This window comes from Balearica regulorum, chromosome 5, assembly GCF_011004875.1.
Source record: "Balearica regulorum gibbericeps isolate bBalReg1 chromosome 5, bBalReg1.pri, whole genome shotgun sequence".
NCBI classification, from domain to species: Eukaryota; Metazoa; Chordata; class Aves; order Gruiformes; family Gruidae; genus Balearica; species Balearica regulorum.
In genome coordinates this window covers 40,638,184-40,666,031 of record NC_046188.1, presented here as the reverse complement: position 1 = coordinate 40,666,031, position 27,848 = coordinate 40,638,184, and the positions used below count along the sequence as shown (strand labels likewise).

General features: G+C 38.4%; 2 protein-coding genes across 5 annotated transcripts in view; one reads left to right on the top strand and one right to left on the bottom strand.

Moving 5' to 3' along the window:
- Positions 1-628: 628 nt before the first annotated feature.
- Positions 629-27,119, top strand: TMEM62 (transmembrane protein 62). 3 transcript variants are annotated; one of them, XM_075754359.1, is made up of 14 exons: positions 629-1,402; positions 5,014-5,125; positions 6,248-6,385; positions 7,494-7,539; positions 11,067-11,208; positions 13,225-13,349; positions 13,486-13,608; positions 14,455-14,610; positions 15,959-16,118; positions 17,798-17,911; positions 18,871-18,955; positions 20,490-20,594; positions 21,500-21,618; positions 22,537-27,119. In XM_075754359.1, exons 1-14 carry the CDS (start codon positions 1,214-1,216, stop codon positions 22,861-22,863), a joined length of 1,941 nt encoding a protein of 646 aa, XP_075610474.1. In that variant the 5' UTR covers positions 629-1,213; the 3' UTR covers positions 22,864-27,119. The 3 variants fall into 3 exon arrangements, with proteins under 3 accessions (XP_075610474.1, XP_075610476.1, XP_075610475.1); XM_075754361.1 differs by lacking the exons at positions 629-1,402; positions 5,014-5,125; positions 6,248-6,385; positions 11,067-11,208 and having other exon boundaries at positions 7,514-7,539; XM_075754360.1 differs by lacking the exons at positions 629-1,402; positions 5,014-5,125; positions 6,248-6,385; positions 7,494-7,539 and having other exon boundaries at positions 11,096-11,208; positions 13,163-13,349.
- The window catches only part of PTGR2 (prostaglandin reductase 2), a 37,584-nt gene continuing 20,942 nt past the window's right edge, over positions 11,207-27,848 (bottom strand). Inside the window, exon 11 of one of the 2 annotated variants that reach the window (XM_075754365.1) lies at positions 11,207-13,084. The gene's annotated coding sequence lies outside the window, so the exon portion shown is untranslated. Of the gene's footprint in view, positions 13,085-23,554; positions 23,690-27,848 lie in introns of those variants that run through there. The other variant, XM_075754364.1, reaches the window with a different exon arrangement.

The following is a 27,848-nucleotide window of genomic DNA, read 5'->3' as shown; positions in this document are numbered from 1 at the left end:
TAAGAACAAAACAGGAATTCAGATAAATTTTGACAGACAAAATGCTAAAGCTTAGCAGTCCTGCTAGAACGAAAATAAAATGGTAGAGCTCCAGGAAGAAATTGAGCAAACCATTGTTTTCCAGATTAGTCCCCAAGATTACCAGGATTACTGATTGCTAACTGTTGATTTAAAAGCAGTTGTTTGGGGTGTTCTTTGGGGGGAAACAGGAAGCAGACAAGCAAGATGGAAGTTGGAAAAAACCAAACATACATGAAGTCCCACAAAAAAGCAGCTAAATTATCAAGAACATCTGAAAAAGGGTGTAATATATTAATAAAGTGTAACAGAGAAAAGATAATGAAAATTAAGCAATACTGAATTAGAAGCTTTTAACTGCCTGAAAACATGAAAATAGTACATTAAATATCAAAACAATGATGTAAAGTGACAGAAGCTTTTTCAGCTGAAGTCATGCTTAAGATTGTAAGAAAAAAATCTTAACAGTAAATGTGGGCAGCAGTTAGGAAAACAGTTGATAGCAAAGAATAATTATGAAACTGTACAGTTGCTACAGTAAGGTTTAAAATAATGTATATTAAAATAAATTCAAAAAAAATTTCATAATTTTCATAAAAAGTATGTCAGGAGCAGAAAAGTCAATTGCCTAGAGTTATGAGAAGGTAGAATTATAAATACTGATGGGGGGAGGGAAGAATGTTTTTGTGCTGTACTTGGAAGAAAGCAGGATGAGACACTGATCTCATCATATGTGTGGGTTTTGTCCTGACTGTTCTTGACATAAGAAATTGCCCAAGGCCTCCTTACAGTACATACTTCCCCCCAAATCACGAAAATGGCTTAAGGACGAATGCAGACCGCACGTTTCAGATAAGGTTTTGGCCTGTTTTGTTTTAGCCCAGGCACTGCCAGGCACCCCTGCAGCTAGAGGGGCAGCGGGCACCCTCAGAACCCAGGCCGGCCGCGGGGCGGCCTAGAGCTGCTCGCAGCTGCCCGGGCAAGACAAGGGCGACCGAAGGGCTTCACGCACATCCCGCAACCTAAGGCAGGGGAGCGCCCACCTCCTCCCCGCGCTGGCATCGATCCTCCGAGCCAACCACAGACGAGCGGCAGGGGCGGCCCGACAAGCCGAGGAGGTGGGCCGCGACACGGAAGTGCTGAAGCCAGCGGCGCTGCCCGGCGGCGGGCCAAAGGGGCCGCTCGGGGCGGGCGCATGGTGGCAGCGCGGCGCAGGATGCTGAAGCTGGCTGTGGGGCTGCTGACGGCTGCCGCTTTGGCGCTGCTGCTGGATTGGTACGTGCCTTCGAGGACCACGCTGCTGCCGGCGGGTCAGCGCCGCCGCCGGCAGGCCCCTCAGCCTGTCCCCGGGGCGGAGGCCGCCAACCTGCTGTGGGTAGTGCAGGTGAGTGGGGCCGGGGGAGGAGGGCGTGGCCGAGCAACGGCCCGACGCGAGAGGCGGCCGTTGGCGCCGCGCTGAGGTACGGCCACCCTCCCGCTTTTGAGGGCTCCGCGGCCGCGGAGTTGGCTCTGCGAGCCCCCCGAGCTGGGTGGAGAGGCGGGGCACGACGCTGCCGCCAGCGGGGGGCGAGCGGGGGGCTCCCGGCTGGGGTGCTCCCGCACTCGATGAGAAGCTGTGTCACCTTCTCCCGGTAAAGGTCCCCCTTTGCTGTCCGGAGGCTCGCAGCCAAGCCTAAGTTACAGGTGTTTGGCCAGTTTACTAGACTACCCAAAAGATCAGTTGTGCGTGGTAGAAGCAGGTAATTAAAACTCACCTAATTATTACACTATCCTATATATTGCATCAGTACCCAATAATACCAATAATACCCAATAATATAATATATATAAAATATATATATTATATATATTATTATTATATTATTATTATTATTATATTATTATTATTATTCTCAGTGAGAAATGCAGGCTCTGGCTGTCCCTTTCCAAAACTCAGAAAAGTTGTGTGGCTGAGAAAATAGTTAACAGATTTTTAGCAATAGAAAGTACTGGGCCAATATAAGAGTGACGTGTGTTAGGTTAAACGTACACAGCTTTGTTTCCAGGTTGAACATAAAATCCAAATTAACCTAGCATAGTCTTGCAAGTAAACTGTCACGCCTGGGTGCTTCCGTGGCCCCGTGCATTCCTGAAGCACTCCGTGTATAACTAACTGCAAGCTGTTTATGTATTTGCTGGTAACCAACAGCTGAGATGTCATAGGGGTTGCTGTGCAGTTCCTTCTAACAAATAGGCTGCTTTTACTATTTTGCTTTTATTCTCAAACTCAAGGATGCTTTGCCTAAATGTATTAGCTGCAGGCAGTGCTCTTAGTGCGTAAGCCTGCATATTATTAGTCCTTTTGTTCTCTCCAATTGCTATGTATTTTCAAAGTCAGTTTTTCCAATATTTTTTCCTTAAGTGACTTGAGGCTTATCTTTACTGCAGAACAGATTTCAAGATGAGAGATAGGCTTGAATTAGTGTAAATAAAACCCCTGTCTAGAGTTGCTATCTTGAAGAGAGTCAACGACAGCAGCCTATAGCAGCTGCGGAGCTATGCTGACAAACAGCATGTGCAGCTCCATACTTCTCTTCCGTGTTCTCTCTGGTTGTGTTACAGGTGGAGTTCTCCCAAGGATAGGTCATGGCACAGCTAATTTGAGACTTGGCTTTTCTTTCAGTGGTTATGTTCTCTTTCAGACATGCCCTTTAACAGCTGCTTTATCATTGACCTAACTTGGAAATTGATCAAGCACTAAATCCAGCATTGTGCCGATGATGTTGTGGGAAACAGGCTTCAGGCTCCCTGGTGACTTCGTAGGTCTAGCCTCGGTCACTGGATAGAGCTCAAGATGATTGGTTTGTCCTCCAGCAGTTCCTGCCTTGTTTTTCCTCCCATCCACAGGACTGTCACTTCTTAAACTGAACTAAATTGCAATATTTGTGCTATAATCTTATATTAATGGCTCTTTCACCTTTCTTATAGCAGAACTTCCTTTCATACCCAGTGCCTAGTAGGCACTCTAGATCAATATTTAACAAGCTTACAGTTGATTTTTCTCCTGTTTCTGTCAGCTGGATGCATTCTACTGTTGCCGTAGGCCTTGTAATTCTCCCTTGTTAATGCCTGCCTTTCCTGAGGCACATCTTCTCTAGATAAGGAATGTGGATGGTGATTTCTCCTCACCCCTAAGGTTCTTTCAACCCATTTCGACAAAAGTTACTGCCTATGATGCAATGAGAGAGGCCAACTTTCCACATCAGAGGGCGGGGAAAGAGAAATGCAGCAAGTGGGCTTTTTACCTACATTTTGGGAAATTAAATAAGAGCATTGCAAGCTTTTCCCCTTGTCCCTTTTATTGGGACATCTTTGAAGTTAATCTAAAAAAGAAAAAAAGGGAGAAGCTCCGCTTCCAAGATCTTCATATTTCATGGCTTTTAGTGATGACAGAAGCTTAGTCCCAACTCTCAGAAGTCCTGGGACACTGTCACTCTTAGAAGTTAGAAGAAAAGCCTTTTGCAAATCTTAAGCTCATATCATAGTAGGGAAAAAAAGTGGGAAGATCTTTGTAGAAAATCTGACTTCCCAACCACTGTCTGCTAAAATGGTGGAAATTTACATTCTCCATAGTTATTGGTAGAACAGGAGTAAGGTTTCTTCTAAGACTTTTTGCTCAAGAATCTGGAGACAGCAACAACAGAAGTTTTTATTTTCTCTGATTGCTGAGAGAGATAAATTGCAAATCCACAAGCTGAGGAGAAACAAAATAAGATGATGTATCCTTCTCAATTACTAAATTAATTTTGATGTATTAAGGTAGTTTTACTGTGCTCTTTTGATTCACACTAGCATGAATGTATCAATAAAAAAGAAGTTAAGGGTATGTCTAAAAGTGTTTACCTTTTTAGCATCCAATTCTGATCTAGGCAAAAGTTCCATGTAAGCAAATAGGGAATTTTCCTAAGCAGAATTAAAAAACTGTATTCAGGCAGTGTTTTCTACATATTCAAATGACTGAGTAAGTAGAAGCTAAGGCATTTTGTCTCCAAGGTATTTTATTGGGATTTTTCAAAAAGGAAAAAGCTTTACAAGACCTAGATTTATTAAATTGAATGTAGAAGTTAATGTTTTTCTTTCTCAGTTAGTGATATTGTCAGATGGCCGTGTGTGTGCTCGCTGTTTTTTGAATGTCAAATGCCGTTTGTCTAAACTGAGAAGGACGATTTATTAATTGATTGACAGAAGTGGAATGGAAAGTGGAATTGAGAGCATTCACTCAAAATTTATTTTGGACAGACATGAAAAGCTGCAATATTAAAAAATAAATAAATAAATCTTACTTTTCTTATTCTCCCTATCCTGCCCTATATGGCTCTTTTGATGTGAGGGCTTTGACTGGTTCAGAAATGAACAGCATCTTTTACAGTGATGTACCAGTGGTATCATAATTTCTTGGACAATCTTTGCCTTCATGAAGGATTCTAAACACACTCATTAGGTCCAGTAAAATGCATGGGTAGAATGTTAGAAATCTTTCCACCCAGTGACTGGAAATGTCACACCAGGTATGAAATTAGTTATCGGTATGCTTCAAGTCCTAGGCAACTTTAACCTATTCTTGCTTTGCAGAACTACTTAGTATTTTCTTTTGCAGCAAGATCACTGTGTTGCACCAGAAGCTCTCATGAATTTGAAAGTCAACAGGCCACTTAGAGCCATCAAACCTTACTGTCAATAGCTAAGTATTTCCCCATATTATTCTATGCCCTTAGATTTAAGGAAATTGTCTTGATGTAAATGTGATTTTAGGGGTTAAAGATGCAATATCATATGCTTGCTCTGCTTTTGTTCTCTCCTAGTTATCCACTTCTGTTTCTCCCTGTATCCCTTACACTGATGTGAATGACTATGACTGCTCTTATGTTGCATTCTTACATACTTGGCTTTGCAGAACAATCTGGGCAGCAATAACCCTTTGCTTGGGACAAGTGTTTAATTTTTTCTCTTTTGCAGGTATCAGATATTCATATCAGTAGATTTCGGGATCCCAAACGAGCTCCTGACTTCGAAAAATTCTGTTCTCAAACAATTGATATAATTCAGCCAGCACTTGTTCTAGCAACAGGTAAGCAATTCAAGTGTGAATTTCATCTTGAATGCGCTGTCAAAGGAAGAGCGAATAAGCAAAATTCTAGGATCTCAAGAGAGAACTTTAAAGCCTTAAAGTATCTTAAGCAATGAAAATGGAATTGCAGTTGAAGATAGACTGCTAGAAGCAGAAAAGAATAACTTCTCAACTCAAGAGAATTAGTTTTTGTTCAATGTCTTGAGTCTGATGCTGTTTAGTATGTATTATACGTAACAAAGACATAGTTATGCAATATAGCTATTTTTTTCCCAATGTTTGTTGCTACACCTTAGTCCTTGCTAGCCGCTGCCTTCCTTCTTGTCCTCCTGGTAGTGATTCCACATCAATCTTCATATTTGAAATTAGAGAAGTGAGCAATGTCTCTGATATTGGTCATTAAGAGCCAGTTCCTCTCTCAGAACAATCCCTGCTCACTTGTGTGAAATTCACCTGTGAACTAATGTAAGATTTCATTGCTGGTTTCTGTTTGAACATATCACACCAAGACAGGTGAAATAAGCCTTGCCATTTCATTTGATAGCTTGCTATTGCTATTGAAATGGATTAAGTTTTGGCAAGCAAATCACAAGGACTTTGAGCCATTACTATATGCAAGGCTTTAGAATCTTAATGCTACACCTGGACTTTTGTTTCTACAGAGAGTTACTTATCTGCTGTTTGCTTTTTAAGTTAAGAGTTCAGAAATAGTTAGCATTCATTTTTTAACTAGCAATGCAGTGAGGTGTTATTATATGAACAGAAATGGGAATGGCTTGAACTTTGAGCTTGAGGGGATGCAGAAGGTGTGACGTTAAACAAAGCTTCTGTGACCAGAATCTTCAGGTATAATGAATGTGTAACAATTTTCTTTGGCATGGTATTAGTAAAACTGCTGCAGTGACATAGTTGATAGATGTTTGAACAGGCTGCCACATCTGCATTAGAAGGCATTTACCCTTATAGTAACCTCTTGGACCAGGTGATAGGAACATCCAGATTGTTCAACAGGAGGCCTGCAGCCACTTACACTAGGAGACTTGGATTGCGTGCTTGCCTAGTTACAGTGTTTGTGTAAGCTGTGTAGGCCTCTAGTTATATCTCACCTTTGTATACTTTCAGGTGACCTGACAGATGCTAAGACAAAAGATAAACTGGGATCTGAGCAGGTAGAAGTAGAATGGAAAACTTACCAGTCAATCCTGAAGAGATCAAGGGTCATGGAAAAAACCAAGTGGATAGACATCAAAGGGAATCACGGTAAGAAGGAAATGAAGCATCTCTTTCTTTCCAGTGATTACAGAGATGATTTAGGCAAGTTAGAATATAGAGGTAAAGTATTAGTACTTACTAGCATGTTAGTGGTGGTTATGAGTCAATAGAAGGGCTTGCCATCCATGTGTCTGCTCTACTGAGGGTAGACACTGATTGTAAACACTTTGTTTGTAGGCACTTACCAGAGTTTTAGTACCGGGGAAGTAAGAGTCTTCATTTATTGCTTTTGCTTTGCAGGTGGTAGAACGTAGCTTCAGATGTTAGTTTCCAGGTCATTAGTTTATATACCTCATCTTTTAATGGAAGGGCAAACTGTAACCTTACCCTACTGAAGAATTAGTTTCAATTTATTTTTCATAGACCTCCTGCCACAGGTTTAAGTTAAAAAGTGACACGTGTTCAGCAATTAAAAGAAATTTGGTTTCTTTTGAATAGAAAGGACTCATGGAAGTTTGTACACATCATAGTTGTCAGTACATTCTAAGCATTCAAATACAAGCTAACAACCTTGTAGGCTATATAAGCCAGCTGTTAGAGGAAGGACAATACTAGAAAACCTAGCACTAGGGAAAAAAAGTGCATGCTTTGTCATATACAGCCCATATATGACATTTTACTCCCGTTTTCCTATCAGTCTTCTGTTACCAGCCGTAATGGAGAGGTAGACTCCAGTTGCAGTACAAACCTCCCCAAGTTGCTGTCTGTTTTACACATGCTAATTCTCTGATGCTATTGCTACTTCATTTTCCTTGGATGAGTTAGGTTTACTTACAGAGAATGCACCAAATCTGAAAAGCTTCTGAAAAGCTTTATGGCTTTTAGCGACTAGATGACAATTTACATTCCCACAAGAACTTTATCTTTGAATTGAAACTTAAATGAAAACTATTCCCACTTTTAGGTTAACTGCATCAAGTATATAACGTCTTCTCTGCAGAGTTAGACAGTCTGCTTGTTAATTATGCATTTTTTAAAAAATAGCTCTTCAGTGCCTGCTGAGACCACTTTATCTCAACATTAGGAAATAAAATACAGAGGTCAATGATCAATTTGATCTGAAAGTTTCTTAATTTTCTTTTTCTCTCCCTTACAGATTCGTTCAACATTCCACACCTGGATAGTGTTCGGAATTATTACAGGTACTTTTATTTACCATACAGATGCCATTATATTCAAGGTCAAACTCACTAAACAGTATTCTGTTTTCAGTTATCACATATATGCTTTTTCACTGACTTTCTTATTGTCCAGGATCATATTTGCTATTCCCTCTGTCTTTCCCATTGCCAGTTAGTAGAGCAGAATAGATTGAGAAAATAGAGAATTCTTTGCACAGACTTTTTATCTCTTATCTCTCTGTGTTTTGTAATTGAATATATTGCAAATCTGCCTGTGTCTAGGAAATGTTCTGTGCATTATGCATTCAGTTTCCTCAGAACAGTTGTGTGTTATATTTCTGTAAAACCAGTGTTCCCAAAGAATGCTTTTCCTCCTTAAAATAGATGAAAAAAGAAAAAGAAAGCAAGAGAAAAGTTCACTTTTTAATGTTCTTTTTGCATGCCCAAAAGGGCGTTTCGTGTCATATGGGTCTAAATTTTATCTGACACATTTCTTCACACCTAAGTCATTTTAGAAAACTGAAAGAGGAGAAGCAAGAAGGCAGATGATGATGATGATGATGGGTGGACAAATGTTCTTGAGGAACACACTTGAGATTTAAATGTGAAGATAGGTGAGGAAGCTTTCCTCTCTTCAGCTGGCTTTTTTGCTCGTACGTTGTAAAGGTAGCCTTGGCTGCAACTCACGTTTAACTTTTTGGTTTCTCCTGCCCTTCACATCTGAACACAAAATCTTGTCTCATAATTTTGGTGGTGCTTTCAGCTTTGACTCTAGATCTGGAGGAAGACTTGAAAATCTAAATTCTTTTTTAACTCAGACTCTTAAGCCATCCACTTTGCAATAGGAACACAGATTAAACATCTGATAGTTCAGTTTGCTCCAGTTCCCTGTGGCCCAGCAGGAGCAGATACGTTTTCCCATAAATTCTGTGGGAAAGGATGCTACCGCAGCTGCATTTGTAGGAGAACGTGGAATTCACATGTAGATTTACCATGATGAGATGAATGTATGGTGCTAACATGGCTTTTGGATGCACTAGTGCAGTGCACATCCCTACATCTTTTGCCACAGTTGTGGCTACATGACAATCTAGTGTCAGTCTTCCACTCTATCTAAGGCTGCTATCAGAAGTCCTAGTGACACACATGGGAACCTGTAGCACCAATGAATTTGCCAGATCATCCCTTAATTGTTTTTTGGCCTGGACAAGTTTACTGTTTGGAAAGATGTGTGGATCACCTACCGCTAGTCCACACTGAAGACACATTGACAGCAAAAGGGATTGGAAAGGATTAGGGTGAAATTTCAAAGCAATTTAGCCAACCTAAGAATTTCTGAGTGAAATTCTGAATCAGGTGAAAGTCTTTGCTTATTAATTAACAGTCTCTTGCTAAACAAATCTGTTTTCATAATGGTTTTTGCTTCATTATAGTCTGTTATCATACCAAAATGAAAAAAAACTTTCATGAGATTTAGCATACCTTCTAAGACTGAAGAAAGGCACTAAGAGTCCTCAAAAGCTATTAAGTGTCACTAATAAAATTGTCCCTGTAAAGATAGTTCTGCCTTTAATCTGATGCATTAATAAAATATAAAGATTAAGAACATTTTTCTTCTCCTCTACAGTCAAAAGGACAATTTTTTGGGGTGGTTTTTTTTTTCTTTTGTCTGAGCAACACTAAGGCACCATCTGCTTGCCTTTATGTGATTCCTGAACAAATAATTCATTCTTCGCTGTACACCTTAGAGCGCTGTAGCTTGCAGGTATAAAAATAGAGGCTAGGGAAAACAGTTACTCAGCACCACATTCTGGTGTTCATTATGTATTAAAATTAAAGAAGGCAGCAGTTGTATTGAAATACAATAATATTTTACACAAAAACATGGGTTACTATTTTATGTCCACAGTATGAGCAGAGGATGATTCAGCTGTCACGCATACTCTGAGAGTAAAGGCAAAAATCTTAGGATTATGATACTGAACTTCCAGTTTTCTTATTGACGTTCATAAAGGTAACATTAACTTCAAAAAAATAAACATTGTGAAAGGGTCTTTATGGCATTGGAAGTATTGATTTATACCTGAAACTTGTTTTTAATATATTGGCTTTTATTCTGTTCAGGTCAACCTTTCTGGCAATTTTATTGTTTATTCTGATTGGTGAAGGAATATATGAATATGTGAACTGCTTTCTGGATGTGTTGAAAGTATATTCATCATCTGAGGTCAGGAATGTTTTAGCTTCCATGTATCATGCAGGGAGTTTAAAAAAACCCAACCAAATAAAGCAAAACCCCGAACAAAACCCAAACACACACACACAAAACCCCAACCCAAAAACTGGAAAGAAAACAAACAATCCCCCCAATTAAACCCTATTAGTTTTAGTTAATCTCAGATTTACTCACAATCATTTTAGTTACAGAATTTAATTCTTAATTGAGCAATTTAGTAGGTACCATTAGTTGGAATGTTATCTGCCAGTGGACAATATGTGCAATTTGCATCTAGCATAATGTATCAAAAGCACTTCAATTTTAGAAGTTAGAAAAACTAAAAATATCTATTGTCAATGGAAGGAGAGAAAGCAACATATATATTCATTATTACATGTATTTATCTTAGCCAATATTAGCATAAAACCATGGGGGGGAAAAAAGGTGGAATTAGTTTACATGTCTTTTAAGTCCTTCCCTGTTTACACTTCTCTCAGAGTATTTTAAGATTAAGATTCAAGAGCTCAATTAACATCAGGTAATGTGCAAAAGAGCAGCAACCCTTTTTGCTCTCTCCTTTTAATCTTTGAATGAAGAATTCTGATGACATTCCACAGGTGACAGGAGAACTAGTAAGATTTGCTATGTTAAGAAACAAAAAAGAGTAATAAGCAAGAGGAAATGCTGCCTTCTTTGCTGCTTATAAGATTTGGTGTGGTGTAGTGTAGTGTCTCTGTTTTGGATCTTTTGGAAAAATAACTGAAAAGGTTCAGTATTTCTTTGCTTCAAAATCATATCCATTAGCCAGCAGCTGATCATTTTACATCAGAGTAACTTAAGAGATCTCTTACAAAACTTGATGTCCCTGGAATTTCTAGGTAAGCAAGGAAAAATTCTTTTTGAAAAATTAGTTCAGATACAAACAATAAACACAAGACAAAACTTTTTTTTCCTTTGCAGATTTCCTTTAATTAACAGTGCTGTAAGATCCTCCCGTCCTGTCATCTTGCCTGTTTGTTTTGCATAGTTTATGCTGCTGGCTTGCCCTTTATCCTTAAAATACCATGTTGCTCAGGGAAAGGGTATTTATGCTAAGATTTGTTTTAAATGTTTCTGTGCTAACCTGCTGCTTGTCTTAACACACGACCCATATAATGCATCTCCTTTGAAGTACAGACTTTTCAATGCCATTTAAGAAGAGGCTTTACTGCAGTAACAAGATGGAGCTGGATCTAATGCAAGATATCTTGCATTTATACTATGCAGGTCATTTTCGCTATTGCTGCAAGCTTTCCTGATTGATAGCAATATTTCCGTTTTATTTTGGCAGGAAGTACTCTGCCTGGCGTAAGGATGGCTCTTTCCATTACATCCACACCACCTCTTTTGGGAACTATTCCTTCATCTGTGTGGATGCCACACTCAGCCCAGGTCCTAAGAGACCCTATAATTTCTTCGGGATTTTAAACATGGTATTTTATAAGTCTTGGCATTCCATTTTGCTGTCTGTTTTACTTCTACAGTGGTTTGTTTGGGGGTTTTGTTTGTCTTTTTATAAAGAAGAATTGTCTGAGAGATTTGTGTTCATCTAAAAGAGTCTTTACATTTTTAAGTTATTATGCATGTGGGACATTTATTTAGAATATGAATGTGTCAACATATAGACTATGTTTTCTCTCTTAAGAAATAATCTAGTACAAAAATATCAAATTAGTCATTTTAAGGACACTGTCAGTAGTTTCTTAGCATTTAGCTAGCCTTGAGTGGTAATTTCCTTATATGGTCTAAAGTTAAAAAACAAAAGCTAAGCTAATTTCCCTCCTTTTTGCTTCGTTAGATGCTTTTTTTAAATTAATATTACAGATGGGAGAGTTGCACTTATCAATGGAATACTGTGAAAGATGATGCTATAAAGAAATGTGTCATTTATGAAAGTGAGGTCTGATCTTCTGAGGCCATAAAAAATTATATAGTATATTGTTTTGAAAGAGCAACATTAATCCCAATGTTTAAATCGCATATCCTCTTAGATAACATTTTGCTTCCCTTTGATTTTTCTCTGTACTTTGTTGTTATGAGATTGTTCTTGAGATACTCTTCTGAAGAGTTGGCAGAGAGTTACTGTGTTCTAGTAAAGAGATGTCATATTTTGCCTGTGATAATGACCTCAATGAAAAGTAAAATGTTCTCCCTCTAATCTTGTCTAAAGGAGGCTCAACATTTAATTGTTTGTAAAGTGCTTGGTGATACTTAGATGCAAGGTGATGTAGGAGTGCCAAGTACTGTTCTCATTGTTTACTGTAATCCATAGTGGGTGCAGTAGATTTGCAGGCAAACTCTCAAGGAGCTAAGAAATGCAGTTGAGTCTAGAGCTCCTGTCCTTGGTTGCAGAAAGTCAAGCATTTGCTTGCTAATTATCCAGCAGCAGGAGGCCAGAGAGCACCATATGCAGATTTTTGCACAAAAGTGAAAGTAAAACTACTTACCTGTAACTTAAGAACTAAACCTCTGCCAGGAATGTAAAAGATAAATTAGATTTGTATCAGTGATTTGATTGAATGGCTTAGGTAAAAAATTTCTTAAAGCTCAGATTCATAAAGGCAAAATAGAATTTCACTTAATGAGCCCATTACATTAAGGCAGAATGGTATACTGAATCCATTCTTTTTTAATACACCTTTATTTCTGTTTCCTTTATTCATGCCCTTCAGTGTTTCTTTTTAGGTAGGAGGGAAAAGAATATGTCCGTGGTTCTCTGGGTTACCATAAAAGATGATCTGCAAAATGGTGAAAGAGTAGATTTGTGTTCTTTTCTGGTTTTAGTTTTTCTGCCTCCTCTGTTAGACTTTGAGATCTTATTAGTATAGGGGTATCTCTGGACAGTAAGTGGTTGATTTAATATTGGAAGTCAAACAAGTAAAGGAGAGAAATTTTACCTGCTGTGTAAACTGTTACTTTTGCTTAACTTTAACAACAATGGCTGAATAATATTTTAAAGATTCAGCATCATAGTTCATCCAGTTAAATGACTGAAGCATATGGTGCACAGTTTCTGTGGTCTGTCTTGCCTATAAAAGGACATCTAGCAACTCAAGAGATAGTAGATAATTGTACAGTAACGATGTTTGTAAAATCAACTCAAGCGTGCCATCTTTGACTATATAAATAAGCAGTAGAAAGGATAGAAATAGTTTACCAAAATCTTTCTTTATACTGCACTTTTTGCGTGGTTGCAAGGCAGGTGTTGAATGTCTTGTTTTCACTTTTTTTCCAACATCGGATTTTAGAGAAATGTCTGGTAGTACGGTTTGTTCATGCACAGGTCCCTGAAGCAACCGATAGTATTCTCTGAAGAAAAAAAAAAAATTTAATTGCATTCTTCATTAGTTTCGTTCTGCTTTCTTTTTTGCTATTATTTCCAAATAGCCTGAATGTTAAACAGGTTTGGTTGGTTGGTTGGTTGTCTTTCAAACATCTGCCCATTTTAGAATCAAATGAAAGAGCTATCTTTGATGGCAACAGAAAGTCTGCACAGCAATCATACTATCTGGTTTGGCCATTTTCCCACCTCAACAATCATCTCCCCAGCCCCAGGAATACGAACATTAATGAGGTAAGATCTTTCTTTTTTTCCTGTATGTTTTCAGTACATTTCTTGCCTCTCTTCACATACTTGTCTGTCACTTTTCAGGTTTTCTGCAGTGGTATTTCTTTCCCAAATAATCACAATTCTTATGTTTTTTTATTAGTTCTGCCACAGCCTATTTATGTGGACATCTCCATACAATGGGTGGGCTGATGCCAGCCTTGCACAGTCAACACCGTGGCGGCACTCTGGAACTCGAACTGGGAGACTGGATGGATAATAGGAGGTTAGTAAACCCTGTGTGAGCAAATTACTATATGGAGCCTACCTGGTTATACTATGATTCGCTTTTATGCTCTGTGGAGAATTTGAAAGAAGCATTTGATCTGCCTGCTATTAATGCTTTTGAAAAATGTCTCTTTGTAAGTTTGGGATTTTTTTTCCCAATACCAACAGTGTGCTAATAAATTAAGTAAAGTAATTCTTTTATTCATTCTTGATATTTAGAAATTAAAAAGAGGACATCTAAATGTCCATTTAGTATGTGTTTAGTATTCAAAGTAGACAACTAAATTGGAATAAAATTCAGCATCACTACTTCAAAATACCCATGCTCTGCACTAGCTGTTAGAATTTTAGAGACAAAAATAGTCTACCTGAAAAATGTTACCTTAGCAGCATATCAAAAAGTGTCCAATGATACATGGAATGTGTAGTACTATATTAGCTTTCATTCTGCAGTAGCCCTAAGAGAGATACTTATATACATACAGGAAGAGAACACACTGGGTCTCTGTCCATAATCAGAGTACCCACCCAGACACTGTAGTAATGTACATTATATTTGAATTCTTCAACATAATGTTCATCTATCTGATTCATGTGCAAAATCCAGTAGATCTTGACATTTGGAATTTTGAGTGGTGCTTCAGTGATTTATAATAAACTGAATGTGATCAGAGGTAACCACCTGTATAGTTAATACAGCAGAGTTGGTTAATAGAGGATCAACTACAGAAGAGAATAAATGGAAACTAAATCAAACAAGTTGTGTTTAGTAACTTGGGAAGCATGGGAATCAGCTGTGCATGCAGTATTTTGTATCAACAATTTTTTTTTCTTTTCATTATAGGTACCGGATCCTTGCATTTGATCATGACCTCCTTAGCTTCGCAGATCTTAACTTTGAAGAATGGCCTGTAGTCCTCATCACCAATCCAAAGTCCTTCCTTTACAGCAGTTCTGCTCATGAACCACTAGTCAAAATTCTTTATTCCACTCATATCAGGTACCCTGTAATAGCTTGATTTCACAATATTTAACTATATTTTAATAGTTGGGGTCTTGGTTATAATGTACATCTATATATTTATATGTATATACACAAAACCTTTTTTTTAAATGCATGAGTCCACTGTTCTCAGAATTCACTTTTCTCTGGAAGATTGTTCCTGAGAGCTCACTTTGTATCATATCTGTCATAAAAGGAGATTATATAGTAGTAATTAATTTTTTATTTATGCAGTTATTTCCCCTAAAGTCAGTTAAACTTTTCTATGTAACCAAAGCTGGTAGAGTTATATTAACATGTAATCTGTGTTATTAATCTCACATGTTCACATTGCCTTTGCTGATTTCAGGATTTTGTCTATGTGTTTTTCTAAGTATTTTCTCTATTCGCTTCAGACTTCTTAGCCTCTTGTGTTTTCAGTTTTACATCCCTTATATATTAAAACATCTTAAGCCTCTGCCAGTTTTCATATTTGTTTCAAATCTCTCCATCTTTCCATTTCTACCTTTTCTATTTATTTATTTTTTTCCATTTGTATTTCAAATTCTTATGCCCTTTCCAACATCTTATATTTGCTGTTAGACCAATATGTATGAAATATTGGTAGAATCATTCATCATAACGATATGAGACTCCTTCATTCGACCTGAAACATCTTCTCAAATGCCTTTTTTTATTACCAGAAATGAATGAAACTGTACGTGCAATATATTGAGTGTGTGTTAGTATCACTGTTTCACTGAATATAAGCACTGCCAAGGGACAATACATTTGTTGGTATCTCAGATCTGTAATGCCAGTCTTGCATTCCACTCCACTTCTCATAAATTCAGTTACAAAGACTGAGAGGTTATATTTGGACTCAAAAAAACCCAACAAACAAACAAAAACCCCAACAAAAAACAAACCACCACACCCAACAACAAAGGACTTTAGAGAGAGAGACTGACAATTTTTAATGAAGACATCTACAAGTATTTGATTGTGTGTCTGTATGTGTGCAGGAGGAAGCATCGCACTTTGTTAGCAAATGTTTTGACAGCAAGCGTTCTAAGATTATTTCTGCCAGGACCTGAGGATCTCTGACACTTTTTCCTTTGTTCCACAGCCCAGATTTCTATTCTATTCTTTTGCACCTTACCATACAGAACTTCTCTTTTTAACTATAGAGAAGAGCTACCATGTTACCATTAGCCTACAGATATTTCGCCATTTTAATTTCTAACTCTTTTGAACTCTTGAGTACAAGGTAGCGTAATCTTTAGAGACTTCTCTTCAGGAGGTAATGATAAACCTGCAAGTCCTGTAACAAATCTGTTTATTTTGCTGTTTTTTCACTCCTTAGAATTCTGGCTTTCTCTCCTTCTGTCATTATCTCCGTCAAAGTCTATATAGATGGAGTTCACTTGGGGAATGCGCGTCAGGTGTCTGGCCCTCTCTATGTATTGAAGTGGAGCCCACAAAACTACAGTGAAGGGTTCCATCACATAGCTGTGACTGTCCAGGTAAGGTACTTGTTGGCATTCTTTGTATTGAAATTTTATGTTGTTGTGTCTGCTCCATCACCCTTCTGCCTCACATAACCAGGGACACAATACACGATAACAGACTTCCATTCATATTTGTCTGATTACAAAAAACAAAGGGTTTATTAAATGAAAAAACGCTGACTGCTGAGCACTAAAACATTCATAAAGCATCTGGAAAAAAAGAAATGATTCTTATTTTTCATGAGAAATATAATAAGACATGACAGAAGAGCAAGTAATTGCTCAAAAATAAATTATTTTGAGTGACAGGCAACAATTAGCTTTTAAGGTTGTCTTGGAAAAAAATAATCAGGCTTGATCAAGAAAAACAGGAAGTAGCATCATGTTAGTTCAGAAGGTAAAGGAACTGGATCTGGAAGACTGGAATGCTGTCTTTGATTATCTGTTTGAAGTTCTTTTCATGACTTCTTACAGGCTGATAGTGAATACAGTTTCTGTTTCCCAGAACATCAGGCTTAACCAATATTAGATTACTGGGTGCAAAAAAACCATTTTTCAGTGAATGCTTCTGTTCTTGGTACTATATTTTATTTTTGTACCTTCAAGTGGTCTTCGAAGAACTCGATCAGACTGTTCTAAGATTCTGCACATTTGCACAATAGTAACGGGATAGTCAGCTTTGTCCTGCTTGGTGGAACCCAGATGATAGGCATTATTTCTCACAGGACAAGAGCAATACTGCTTGTTTTTTCTAAAGGCCTTTTTGTACTGCCAGTGTTCTACCTCCTAGCTTGTTACCGATTTCTGTGATGCTTTAGTTCGGAAAGCTGCATTTTATAAGTGGTTTATTTTTTGTTTTGTTGGGGTTTTTTTCATGATAATGAAAACATATGCACAAAACTGAGTAACATTTGAAGAGGGTTATACAGGCCTGCACAGCAATAGTTTGCTTGCAAATACATGCTTGTTATCAGATAACTGAATGGCATTCTTTAAAAATTAATTTCCTTTCCTCTCCAGTCATAAATCACTATTACATCTAGTAACTGAATAGTTTTGGGAAAGCATGGAGGATGAAGTGTTAACTGGAGTTAGGTACCTGGAAAAAATATGAATACTCAATTGCTGTATGTTGTTTCTGGCACTGTCCAAATATTGTCTCAGCTGTAATCACACTAAACGTACTGAATCCTTTACTATAAACAAACCATTTATTACATACTGGAAGATAAGATGTCAGTGTTACACATGCAGATATATCAAACTGTTGAATAAATGTAGCACTGTTATTGTTTATCAATATCAGTTTCTAGCAAATATGCCAGAAAAGAAGCACAACAAGGCTTCAAAATATTTTAAGATGGGCTATTATCTAGAATTGAGTTTTCAGAAAACAAATGGTGGTGGTGGCCAATAAATAGTCACTGTCTTCCACAAGTTGCTGAACTTCTGACAGGATCTCCTTCATACGTAGCACTTTCAGATTATGATCTTACAATCACCAATTTACTTGAAACTACAAAATTGACAATACGTAATCCTTTGTAGGTAGAAGTATTTAATACAGCACTATGCCAGACATGCATGTGTCAGTTGCATCTTTCCAGAAAAGCTGCAGTGATAATTACCAACTTTAACTACATATTTTGTACACTACTGGAATCTAATTGGTCTCTTATTTTATATCAATCTAGGATGCCTCAGGAAGAATTAGCACACGGGGTCATGTATTTGCTATGGAAGAAAACCTCTCTCTTAGATTTGGCTTTTGGCCATCTCTTATTCTTCTCACTGACCATTATGTTCTAGTAAGTACTTTCAGCAAAACAGTTGTCATTCTCTGTTGGTTTTCCCAGACACTGCAGGAAGCATTTTTCTAATTCCTGGTAGACTTGAATGCAATTTGCTTTTTCCAGATATGACTTCATTGGAATTTCACAAATATTTCAAGTTTCCTTTCTCAAGTTGCACACTTCAAATGTGAACGTGCAGCAATGGTTCGTGCAAACAGTTGACTTTGTGGATTTAGTCACGATTGTCCATTTTTGGGCGTAGGTGCACACATTTTGTGCAAGCGAAAAATGGAAAAGAAATACTGGAGATAGCAGATAAAGGAAACGTTGAATCAAAGAAAACTTCACTGTGATCTGTTGCAATATGTACTGGCAAGAAGGCTGAAAAAAGTCTTACATCAGCTGCTGATGTTGTAGCTAGGAAGAGAGGAAGGCAAAATTCCCATTGACTTCAGTAAGCTCCAGGTCATATCTGGAAGTTTTACAGCTCAGTGTGTGCAAAGAAGGCATGTCGTAATAGTTCAGGTGCACTTATAGAACAGCACAGGAAAGTCCACATGACTGTAGATAGTATCATAATTGGCTCAAAGTTATTACAGTAATTTTGTTAATCAGTAACCGATATTCTCCGCAATGTCTTGAACGGCAGTTCTATTCAGTATAGCACTCAGAAAATGTTTTACTTAGAAAGTGTATTTACACTTTTTCAATGGATGTGTTTTACAAACCCTGTTTTTGAAAGATTCAAGTCTATCACTTTCAGCCATCCTACTGAATTCAAGTCAGTAAGATGCAAGTCCAGTAACTTAGAAACTCTTTAAGTTTCTTTTTTACTCTTCAGTTCAATGACACCATCAAGCTTTGAATACATGTTTCAGTCAGAAATCTTTGTATCATTCTATCGATGTCCATAAGGCATGCTCAAAGGCAGCTACTACTCCAGGGCTGGCTTAGAGTTCAAACTGTCTTTTCAGGCTCGTGTGCTCTTTGGACTGATTGTGCTGATTCAGATTGCCTTGCTCGTTGTTTTCAGATACCTCCAAAAGCCAGCGCTCAAAGGTATGAACCAATGTTTGTGGTTTCTAGAGGATCCAATTGTCCCTAAACTTTTTTTACTATTTATCTGTATAAGTAATTGCACTGTTAATCACCCTGTGCATTTTGCATCTAGTACTGTGGGGTTTGATTGGGTTCTCAGAAGCTGCTGTTTTGCTTTTAAGGGGATGCAGCAAACCTTCAATATATCAAATAAAGTAAATTTTAAAACTTGATCAGGTATCTTTGTTTAAACAAAAAATTCAATTAATTGAAGTCTAAACATTTCATTTTAATTTTTTCACTGAAGAATCCAATGCATAGGGAAAGGAATGTTTTATTTTAAATTAGTTCTGTATGTGTGCTTGTTTCACTACAGCTGGCACAGAATTCTCTGTCACCTGAGTAGAGAAGCAGATTTCCTTCTACAAAAATAATTTTTGTTAATCTTTGCAAAGAACATGAATATGCTTGGGTCTTTCTCAAAATGATATTAAGACCAGTTCTGTCATAACTTGCTATTTTGTTTGTGATAAATCTGGTAAATGAAAATTAATACTGTTAAGCTCATGGTGTTTATCCTTTAAACAATTGTTTGAACCACACCTTACTAATGAGATTTTTCTGGAAGCCACCTCCCTTCCTATTCATGTCTGTGTATGTCCCTTCCTTTATACTCATAATCACGTAGCATCCTGTGGTAACTACAGCAACTGCTTACATAGAAAAAGAATAGATTTTTCAGTTGCCTTTATGGAACTCAGCAGCTAAAAAGGAAAAGAGCTAGCACTCTGATCAGCTAGGTCCCTGTAGACCATGACAAATGTTTTACAAATTAGTGAACAAATTTGTTAGAGCTGTTGATTTCCAAAGGTCAAGCTTGCCTTCTGGGAGTTAATGCTTTGTGAGAAGGGCAGCCACGTAAAAGGTGAAAAGCTGTAAGCTAACTTGTATAGGAAGGCGCTCTCGATCTCAATCTCTGAATTGTCTGCTTCAGAAAATGAATATTGCTTTTTGTTGCTAACATCACGCACTTGTCAGAATGCTGCCATTTTAACGCCTAGCCTTCATTTTATCTGAGTTGCTATCAGATCTCACTAAGTAGATTTAATCAAAGAAAATCCAGTTAATCTACTCCATGCTGACTCACCTTTTTGGGTTTGCACAGTTACTGTTTTGAATCTCTTACTTTTCATTTAATATGATTTTTCTCCATGTTTTTCATTCTAGCTAACTTCATTTTCTGGGTATAGAATGGTTGTTCAGTTTTATTTACATACAGTAAGTGTACTCATTTAGAATGGCAGCTTCTGCTGCTGCTTTTAACACAGATTTTTATGTTTGTCAGTTCCTTACTTTCAGTTACCACAGTAATAGTAGAAATGCATTCCCTTGTGTTTGTTCTGTAGACATACCAAATATTATTTTTGTATTTCTTATTTAATAGAATGAGTAACTAATGTGCAGATTTGTTTCAGGAACAGCAGTATTTTATATATGTGTGTGTGTGTTGCCACCTGAATCAAGTGTATTTTTCTTAAATGTTGTCTGTGTTTAGAAAAGCCAGGATTACTTACTCTGACCTCGTATTCCCTTCATGTCTTCAGTAAAACAAACACCTTCTATTACTCAATTCTGGTTCTGAATTTATACACCATTATAGGTAAGTAACCTAAAGTACTGGAAGACATAAATTAGTATTTTTAAGTTAGTATTTTAAATTTAAATTTACATCAGATCCTGATGAAAAATGAGGCTTCTAACATCTTGGAGAATGGGATGGGGAAAATCGATCTAAGTTACATAATCTATGTGGAACTTGAAAAATTAATGTCCAAAGAGACTAAAGCTTTGTTTGTAAGAACCTAACTTAGAAGCCCTAGAATGAATTAAACAAATTACTAAATTACTCTCAAAGCAAAGTGAGTATTTTTAAATTTCATTTGGTTTTCACTTATTCTTTGAGTAAGATCTGGTTGTACCTTGGTGTATAATGAGTATATGGAATGTACATTTCACATGATATGTCACTAAGACATCTTGGCTCTGATGCTAACAATTTCAGCTTATTTCTCCTCTGATAATATGTTACTAAAATAGCTACTCTCTTGGCAGTCGGTGTAGTATGCATAACATAGTGCAGCCTGCCCATTTTGACTTCTCAGCTGAGCCAAGCTGGAATTCTTTATGACCATGTCTTTCATACGTCTTACTGTAATTCTGGGAAAATGCCAGCATTCGAAAGGATCTACCTTTTCACTTCTCTCATAAGGAAAATGTTACATGTGGTGTTGAAAATTGTCACAGAGATGAAACCAGCTTAAAAGTATTTTCACTGCATGACACAACTCATTGGTGTACCATGATATTTTCACATCAGGAACGTTCATCAGATTGCTGTTTGCTAAAGATGAAAACATTAGGCTTATTGCTATAGACAAGCAATGGAGAAGTCATTTTCCCTGGTTAACCACTTTGTGCACATGAGTATAAAGGGCCATATGAAAAAGGGCCATGTCTATATTGTATTTTCTGATGGTGCTGTATGTTTGGTTTCCTCTCTTCCAGGACCATGGTTTGTAGGTGAACTGATAGATGGCCAGGTGGGAGCCTGTTTTTCCTTTGGGGTGTTCGTAGGTGGTTCCTTCTTACAGGGCAGTCTGACATTTGTGGTTGGGATTTTACAGGTACGTATTTATAAAAATTAAGACTGACAACTGCTTTCTTCTAGGACTTCTGTTTGTTTGTTTTTTGTTTTTTTAATAGTTTTATAAAGAAAAGAGTCATGAAAGGATAGCGAAGATTAGTGGCCATGCCTGACTACAAGAGCTCCTTCTTACCTTTCTGCAGATTTCAAGGGCAGAAAGGAAGGAGATTGTGCATTATTTTCTCAAGGTTCTCTTTCTCTCATTTGATGTTGCTTTGGACTCTGTGGATGTCTGGATTAGAGGCCATCTCTACAGATTTACCACTCTAAATTTTTTTTTGGTCCTTGGCTCATGCACAGGTTGCAGTGATGAAGCAAAAGGAACTGAATGGCCAGGGCAGCCCTTGCACACTGAATAACACTTCAGATCAGCAGGTGTCACTCTCCCAGCACACATGAGTCCGGTTTTCCCAGCAGTCTGACCTGCCTGCCCCCTCTGGTTTTCCCAGCTGCCATTAGTCTGAAAGAGGGGTGTAGTTCCTTGGCATTTAAGCCAGACCAAGCTAGCATTGGCTCCTTCAAGTGCTAACACTTGTCTGACACCAGAGTGGGTTGGATCAGAAAGCTAAACTGACATAAGGACCTTCCTTTTTTACTGTGCCTGTATTTTGCCAAGTCTAGCTCCCTGAACCAGCTCCAGGAAAGGTCAGATGCATGTCAGTGCCTCCCATGGGCAAGGGAGTGGGCAGGAATGCTTGGGCTGGGACTGAGGCACAGGCAGCCACAGCTCTATCAGCTGCAGTGTCATGGAAGTGCATCCTGAGATTCCAGCTCTGGGAATTGTATTCAGCCCTTAGAATGGGATGGTTTTATGTCCTTTTAGCTTTCTATGCCCTCGTGTATGTTACCCAGAACACTTGGCTTGCTCAGTCTTACTTTGCTCTGCTCTTCTTTTCAGATGTTGTTTTTCAACCTGCCATTAATGGCCTATCTGTGCTGGTGCCTGTTGCTGCGATGCCAGGGTCACAGCTTCTGTTCTCACATCCATCACGTCCGACGCCTCGTGGCTGTGGTTGTTCACCTGGCAATGGCACTCCTCCTGGCCTGGCAGGTCTATTCCTGCTATTTCCTACAGCGAACTTACGGGACCTTGGCTTTCTTCCTCTCCCCAATGAGAACGTGGCTGGTGGTGCTGACCTCAGCTCTGATTTATAAAACCTGGACGCTGAAATCATCTGAGCTCAGAACTTACATAGTAGAAATGAAAAACTGTCAGAGCTCCTGAAGTACAAGTTCTTTGACTTAAAAAACTGTCAAGGTACAACCTACAGTTTTGTGATGCTGGAATTCCATACAGCCCAACCATCAGGTGGTAAGATCTGAAGCTGCACCTGCACTGCTACAGAGCTGTATTAAACAGTAAATGTATAACAATATGTATTATATACTTTTATTGTATTATATGTATACAATATACTGTATAGTACGTTATATAATACAGTTATACATTATACATTAATACAGTATACAGTAAACTGTAATAATCTCTATAATAGGGATTTTGTAATACAGAAGATAGGTATATCCGTATAGATCACAAATGGAAAAGTTTGCTCAGTACTACTGTGAATGGAAAAATATTTTTTATTCATTAAATTCTTGATTTTTATAATGCTGGGGAAAATGAGCAGCGATCCTGTTAATGAGCTCTAGGATTTGTGCCTAACTTGACTTTTTATTTCAAGTTTTACATATATTTTTACAAGACTAACTACAGATGTCTGTCTTTATGAAGTAATGATTATTGCAAAGGTGGTGTAGTGGCCTTCACAGTGAGAGTCCTATGCTTATACACTTTTTCAGTTCATAATGCTATATACGAGCAGTTTACAGGCCGTTACGTGTGTATATGTGTATTTGTGTTTATGTGGCCTATTGCTCTGTTGAGGTTGCCAATTTTCCCACACTTGACCAGTGAAAGGAGAGTGAATGATCAATGTTGCTGGCATTCCCAGCTGCAGTCAGAGTTTAGCTTTAAAGCAAAAAAATGGGGACAATGTCCTCAGGATGGGAGAGCCCAGAGGAATTGTGTGGTCTGATGCTTATAATGCCTGTAAACGAGAGGATTGGGTCTCAGTCAAATTCACCAAAGAGTGACCTAGGAAGACTCATTTCTTTGCTTTCAGTTTTTCTAAGTCTAAAAATGATAGAACAGTTACATTTCTGAAGAATGCAATGATCCAGAGCCAAGAGAGCTGAGGTGCCTTTATCTGTAAAGTAAGGAGAACACTGGCCTGCTTCACAAGAATGCTGTGAATGGAACATTTAAAATACTTCAGGTAATTTTACAATAACTTATTTATGGCTTCTCAAGAAAAAGGAGTAACTTATTTATGGCGCCTTAGGAAAAAAAAACAACAGTGACTGTAGTAGAACATACAGGAAAATAAATTGAATTGGAAGAAAATATTAAGTGCAGCTAAGACTTTTGTTATTTCTAAAAGGTGACAGTTTTCCTATTCCTTAATTCCTGTTCCTCAGTGATCGACGATGTAATAGGAAAAAGAGTAATGCTGTCATTTGCATAAATTAAATACACTGTTAAGAGAATACAGAATGTCATTTGTTGCTATGTAAGTTTGTTTTGCAAAGCTGTTAGAAAATCAGAGGCAGGGCACAAAATTTACTCGTGAGAAACACTACTGAAAAATTAATAATAAAACTGACATTTCACAATTAAGTTACTTTTATGTGATCAGGGAGCATAAGAACTGACAATGAAATGCTTCATATCTATCCCCTGTGACAAGACTTTGCTCTGAGAAAGGAGACCTTTTTTTTTGTTGTGGTGGTAGCAGTTGATTGCAATGTAACCAAACCACAATGTAATCAAATGTCTGTGGACTTAAAAATGTTACAGTCTGTCAACTACTTATTTTTTGGCTTCGTGGGTTGTGTTTGGTAGATGGATGGAATTCTTTAAGAATCTCTTAATGCTATTCTTAGTGGGGCGAGCAAACGTGTTTTATTTGGGGATGTGTTTTCCCTGGCTCCAAGGACCCAAGTAAGAATCACATGCTCTGAAAGGTGGTTGATGTGTGAATTATGCACGTATGTGGGAATGATGTAATGAATTTTGAGAGCAAGGGACTATCCTACTGCCCCGGCGTCACAGTGAAGAGCACACTGTAGAAACTCAGAACTCCACCCTGCCCAGGAAGCACCTTTAGCTCATGCTTTACAGGCACAGCTATTGCAGCTCTTTGTTACCCAGCGGACAAGTAAAACTTACCTTTGTCTCACATTAATTTGGATTTTCTGCTTCATAAACAGTTTTCCAATATTCTAAAACCCTAGCAGGAAAATACTAACTTTCCTACTTGAGCTGTTCACTTTAACACAGGAAGACTGTATTTACCAATACCTTCTTCAAAGTTTTTTAATTCTTTGCATCTCAGCAGGCTGAAAGTTCTTAGACGCACAGACTAGGAGCTAGCCTCTGATTTAGCTACCCTCATCAGATAGGCAAGTGGTTGTCAAAGTTAACTATGAGTAACAAAAATCACAATACACTATGTTTTCCCTTAAAATTCAAACAAAATAAATTGGTTTATTAAAATGCAGCCCATCTTCCAGAACAATGAACGTAAATGAACTGGACAAACCTCTGGCAAATATGCAGGTATTATGATAAATTTGCAAGCCACCCTATAACGAAAAATGCATTTGTTCCTCTGTTGGCCCATGGTGCCCTGAAGGCACAAATCAACGTGGTGGGCTGAAGTGAAACATTCCACTGATAGCAGGCCCTGTGTTGTCCAGGTTTGGTCCTCTTTCAAAATTAAGCTCTTCTCACTGAAAGGCAGCATTTCTACAGAGAAGATAACACAATATTGTGCTGCAACGTATCTTGGCCTCTCCTATGAAGACAGACTGAGAGAGTTGGGGTTGTTCAGCCTGGAGAAGAGTAGGCTCTGGGGAGACCTTATAGCAGCCTTCCAGTACCTGAATGAAAGCTGGAGAGGGACTGTTTACAAGGGCATGGAGTGATAGGACAAGGGGCGATGGCGTTAAGCTGAAGGAGGGGAGATTTAGATTAGATATAAGGAACAAAAGCAAATGGGTTTGACATTCATTACTTCTGCCACATTGTTCTCTTTCTTTTAAAATGGCTGTTTCGGGGTAGGCATGAGAATACAGAGGTCTTCTGAAGCCAAGAGTATCCCTTCCAAGCTGCTCATTAGGAGGACAAACCAGAGCTACATGAAGTGAGCAAAGCAATTGGCAGATCGTGGAACCAGACTGCTGAAGTACTTCACATACGGCTGGCAGACATTAGTATGATCTGTGGCAAATCAATCCTTCATAGTATAAATGTTTCTATTAGAATACTCTGCAGGGTTTGTTGTTTTGGTTTGGGTTTTTTTAATCTGCACAGAGATGCTCCTTTAAAATACTTAATTCCCATTTGAAACTACTCTAAAAGAACACTTGAAATGATTATTTGGAAAGAAAAGAGATTCTGAGAATGTCTTTCAAATATATTTTGTTCTCTTTAAGTCTCTTAAAGAAAGCACGTGTATTTTTTCATGCTGCTGTTTATGAAGGAATTCTTGTGTTAATTGGTGAATTACATGCAAGATGCTGTGAAATGCAAAACATAAACTAGGAAAAAGAGAGAAGATTCTTTTGCATGTGTTACCCTTGCTGCTCCAAGGGCTGAGCAAAACTTCCAGAGGGAAGTTCCCAGCGGAATGCCATTGCCATGCATAATTTCCTATAACTGTCATCAGTGAAAGCCTGTCTGATCCACTGATCCCAATAAACAGATCCTGGCATTCAGTGTAGTGGAAAATGCAAGGATCGTGGGGGAGAGAGGCTTTTCCCATCTGCTTTTCTCACTATCTCTATAGCATACTAAAAAAAAATTAAAATACAAAAAAAATCCCCTAAAACAGTTCCCAAAGTTCACAGAGAAAGAACCCCTTTCTGGAGCTGGCCTAGGCAGAGGCAGAGAGCTGCCTGCAGGGCACCAATGCTCACTCAGGCTGCCTGGCCCGAGGACACGGAACAGGCTGTTCCAGTTTGAAATGCTGGTCCAGTTTGAAATACTGCCCATGCAGCTCTAATGGATTGTTACTGTCCAAAGAGAGGTGTAGCTACTACTACAGGGGAGCAGGACATAAAGGCAACTCCATCCCAGAAGGACAGGCACTTGCAGAGGGCATCCTGCCCTCCCCTGGTTGCCCCCAGAACCAGGAGAAATTCAAAGCGTGCTGGCTCCTGTCCAGACTTCACCCCAACGGAGCCCTGTCCTGAACTTTACTTTCCCTTCCCACATTGCCCAGCCTGGGGGGCAAAGGAAAGTAAGTAGGGGCTGATGGGCTGAGGAAGGCTCCTTCCTGCAGAGGAGTAGGGACTGAGGGAAGGTCTTGGAGCTATGGAGAAGCCTGTCAAAGAAGAGGGTGGAGCAGAGGAGGGTAGACACATAGCCCCATAAAACCTCACTGCCTTCTCTCACCATTTGCCCTCAGACCATCTCCTATAAAAGTAAATTGCACCTCCTTATTCTTGCATAAACACTGCTTTGCTACTTCATACTTGCAGTTTTCTTTCAATACAACTGACTTGTTCAGCCACCCTCTTACCACCATCCACCCAGAGCAGAGTGCTATAGCAAAAGTGAATTTTGCTATCCAAGGTGTCTCTCTGATTGCAAAATTCTGTGTTCCTGCAGCTAAAATTTCTTGATTCATTTCTGCTGCTTTCTGTGCTTTTCCTAAAGAGTTCCCAGTTGTGCCTCACAAAATATTTTCTGGGTTTGAAGCTTATTCCAGCTGCTGTTACCCTTTCTTATTGTGGGATAATGCTGACTGCCTGTGATCTTCTTTTATCCTCTGGCAGTCTATTTACGGTTGTATAAACATTTCCCACTGTGAAGAGAACCCAGTAAAGAGAAAGGCAGCATAGCAATAGAAGACAGCAATGTTACAAACAGGACTAAGTAATCCTGCATCTGCTGCTTCCATGATCAATGCATTAAAGTATAGAATAAAGAGATGAAGCTATTTGAAAGGCATCTGCCTTCACTCCCTCCACTTTTGTTAACAGCAGCTACTATAAACTGCAGTGAGAAACATTTATGCCTGGGCTGGCAAGCTCTTTTCATGGTATCACTGACATTTTCCATGAAAACCTGACACTAAACTATATGGCCTAGCACTAAACCACTAATAGGTGCTGCTATGAAAAAAAGCATGCTTGTCAGAT

Bases quoted from the DNA above. Each gene is read 5' to 3' on its own strand.
- TMEM62 (XM_075754359.1), top strand. From the start codon at position 1,214: ATGGTGGCAGCGCGGCGCAGGATGCTGAAGCTGGCTGTGGGGCTGCTG. The intron at 11,209-13,224 runs GTATTTTATAAG...TGCCCATTTTAG, and splicing joins TCTTCGGGATTTTAAACATG to AATCAAATGAAAGAGCTATC. The intron at 13,350-13,485 runs GTAAGATCTTTC...TTTTTTTATTAG, and splicing joins GGAATACGAACATTAATGAG to TTCTGCCACAGCCTATTTAT.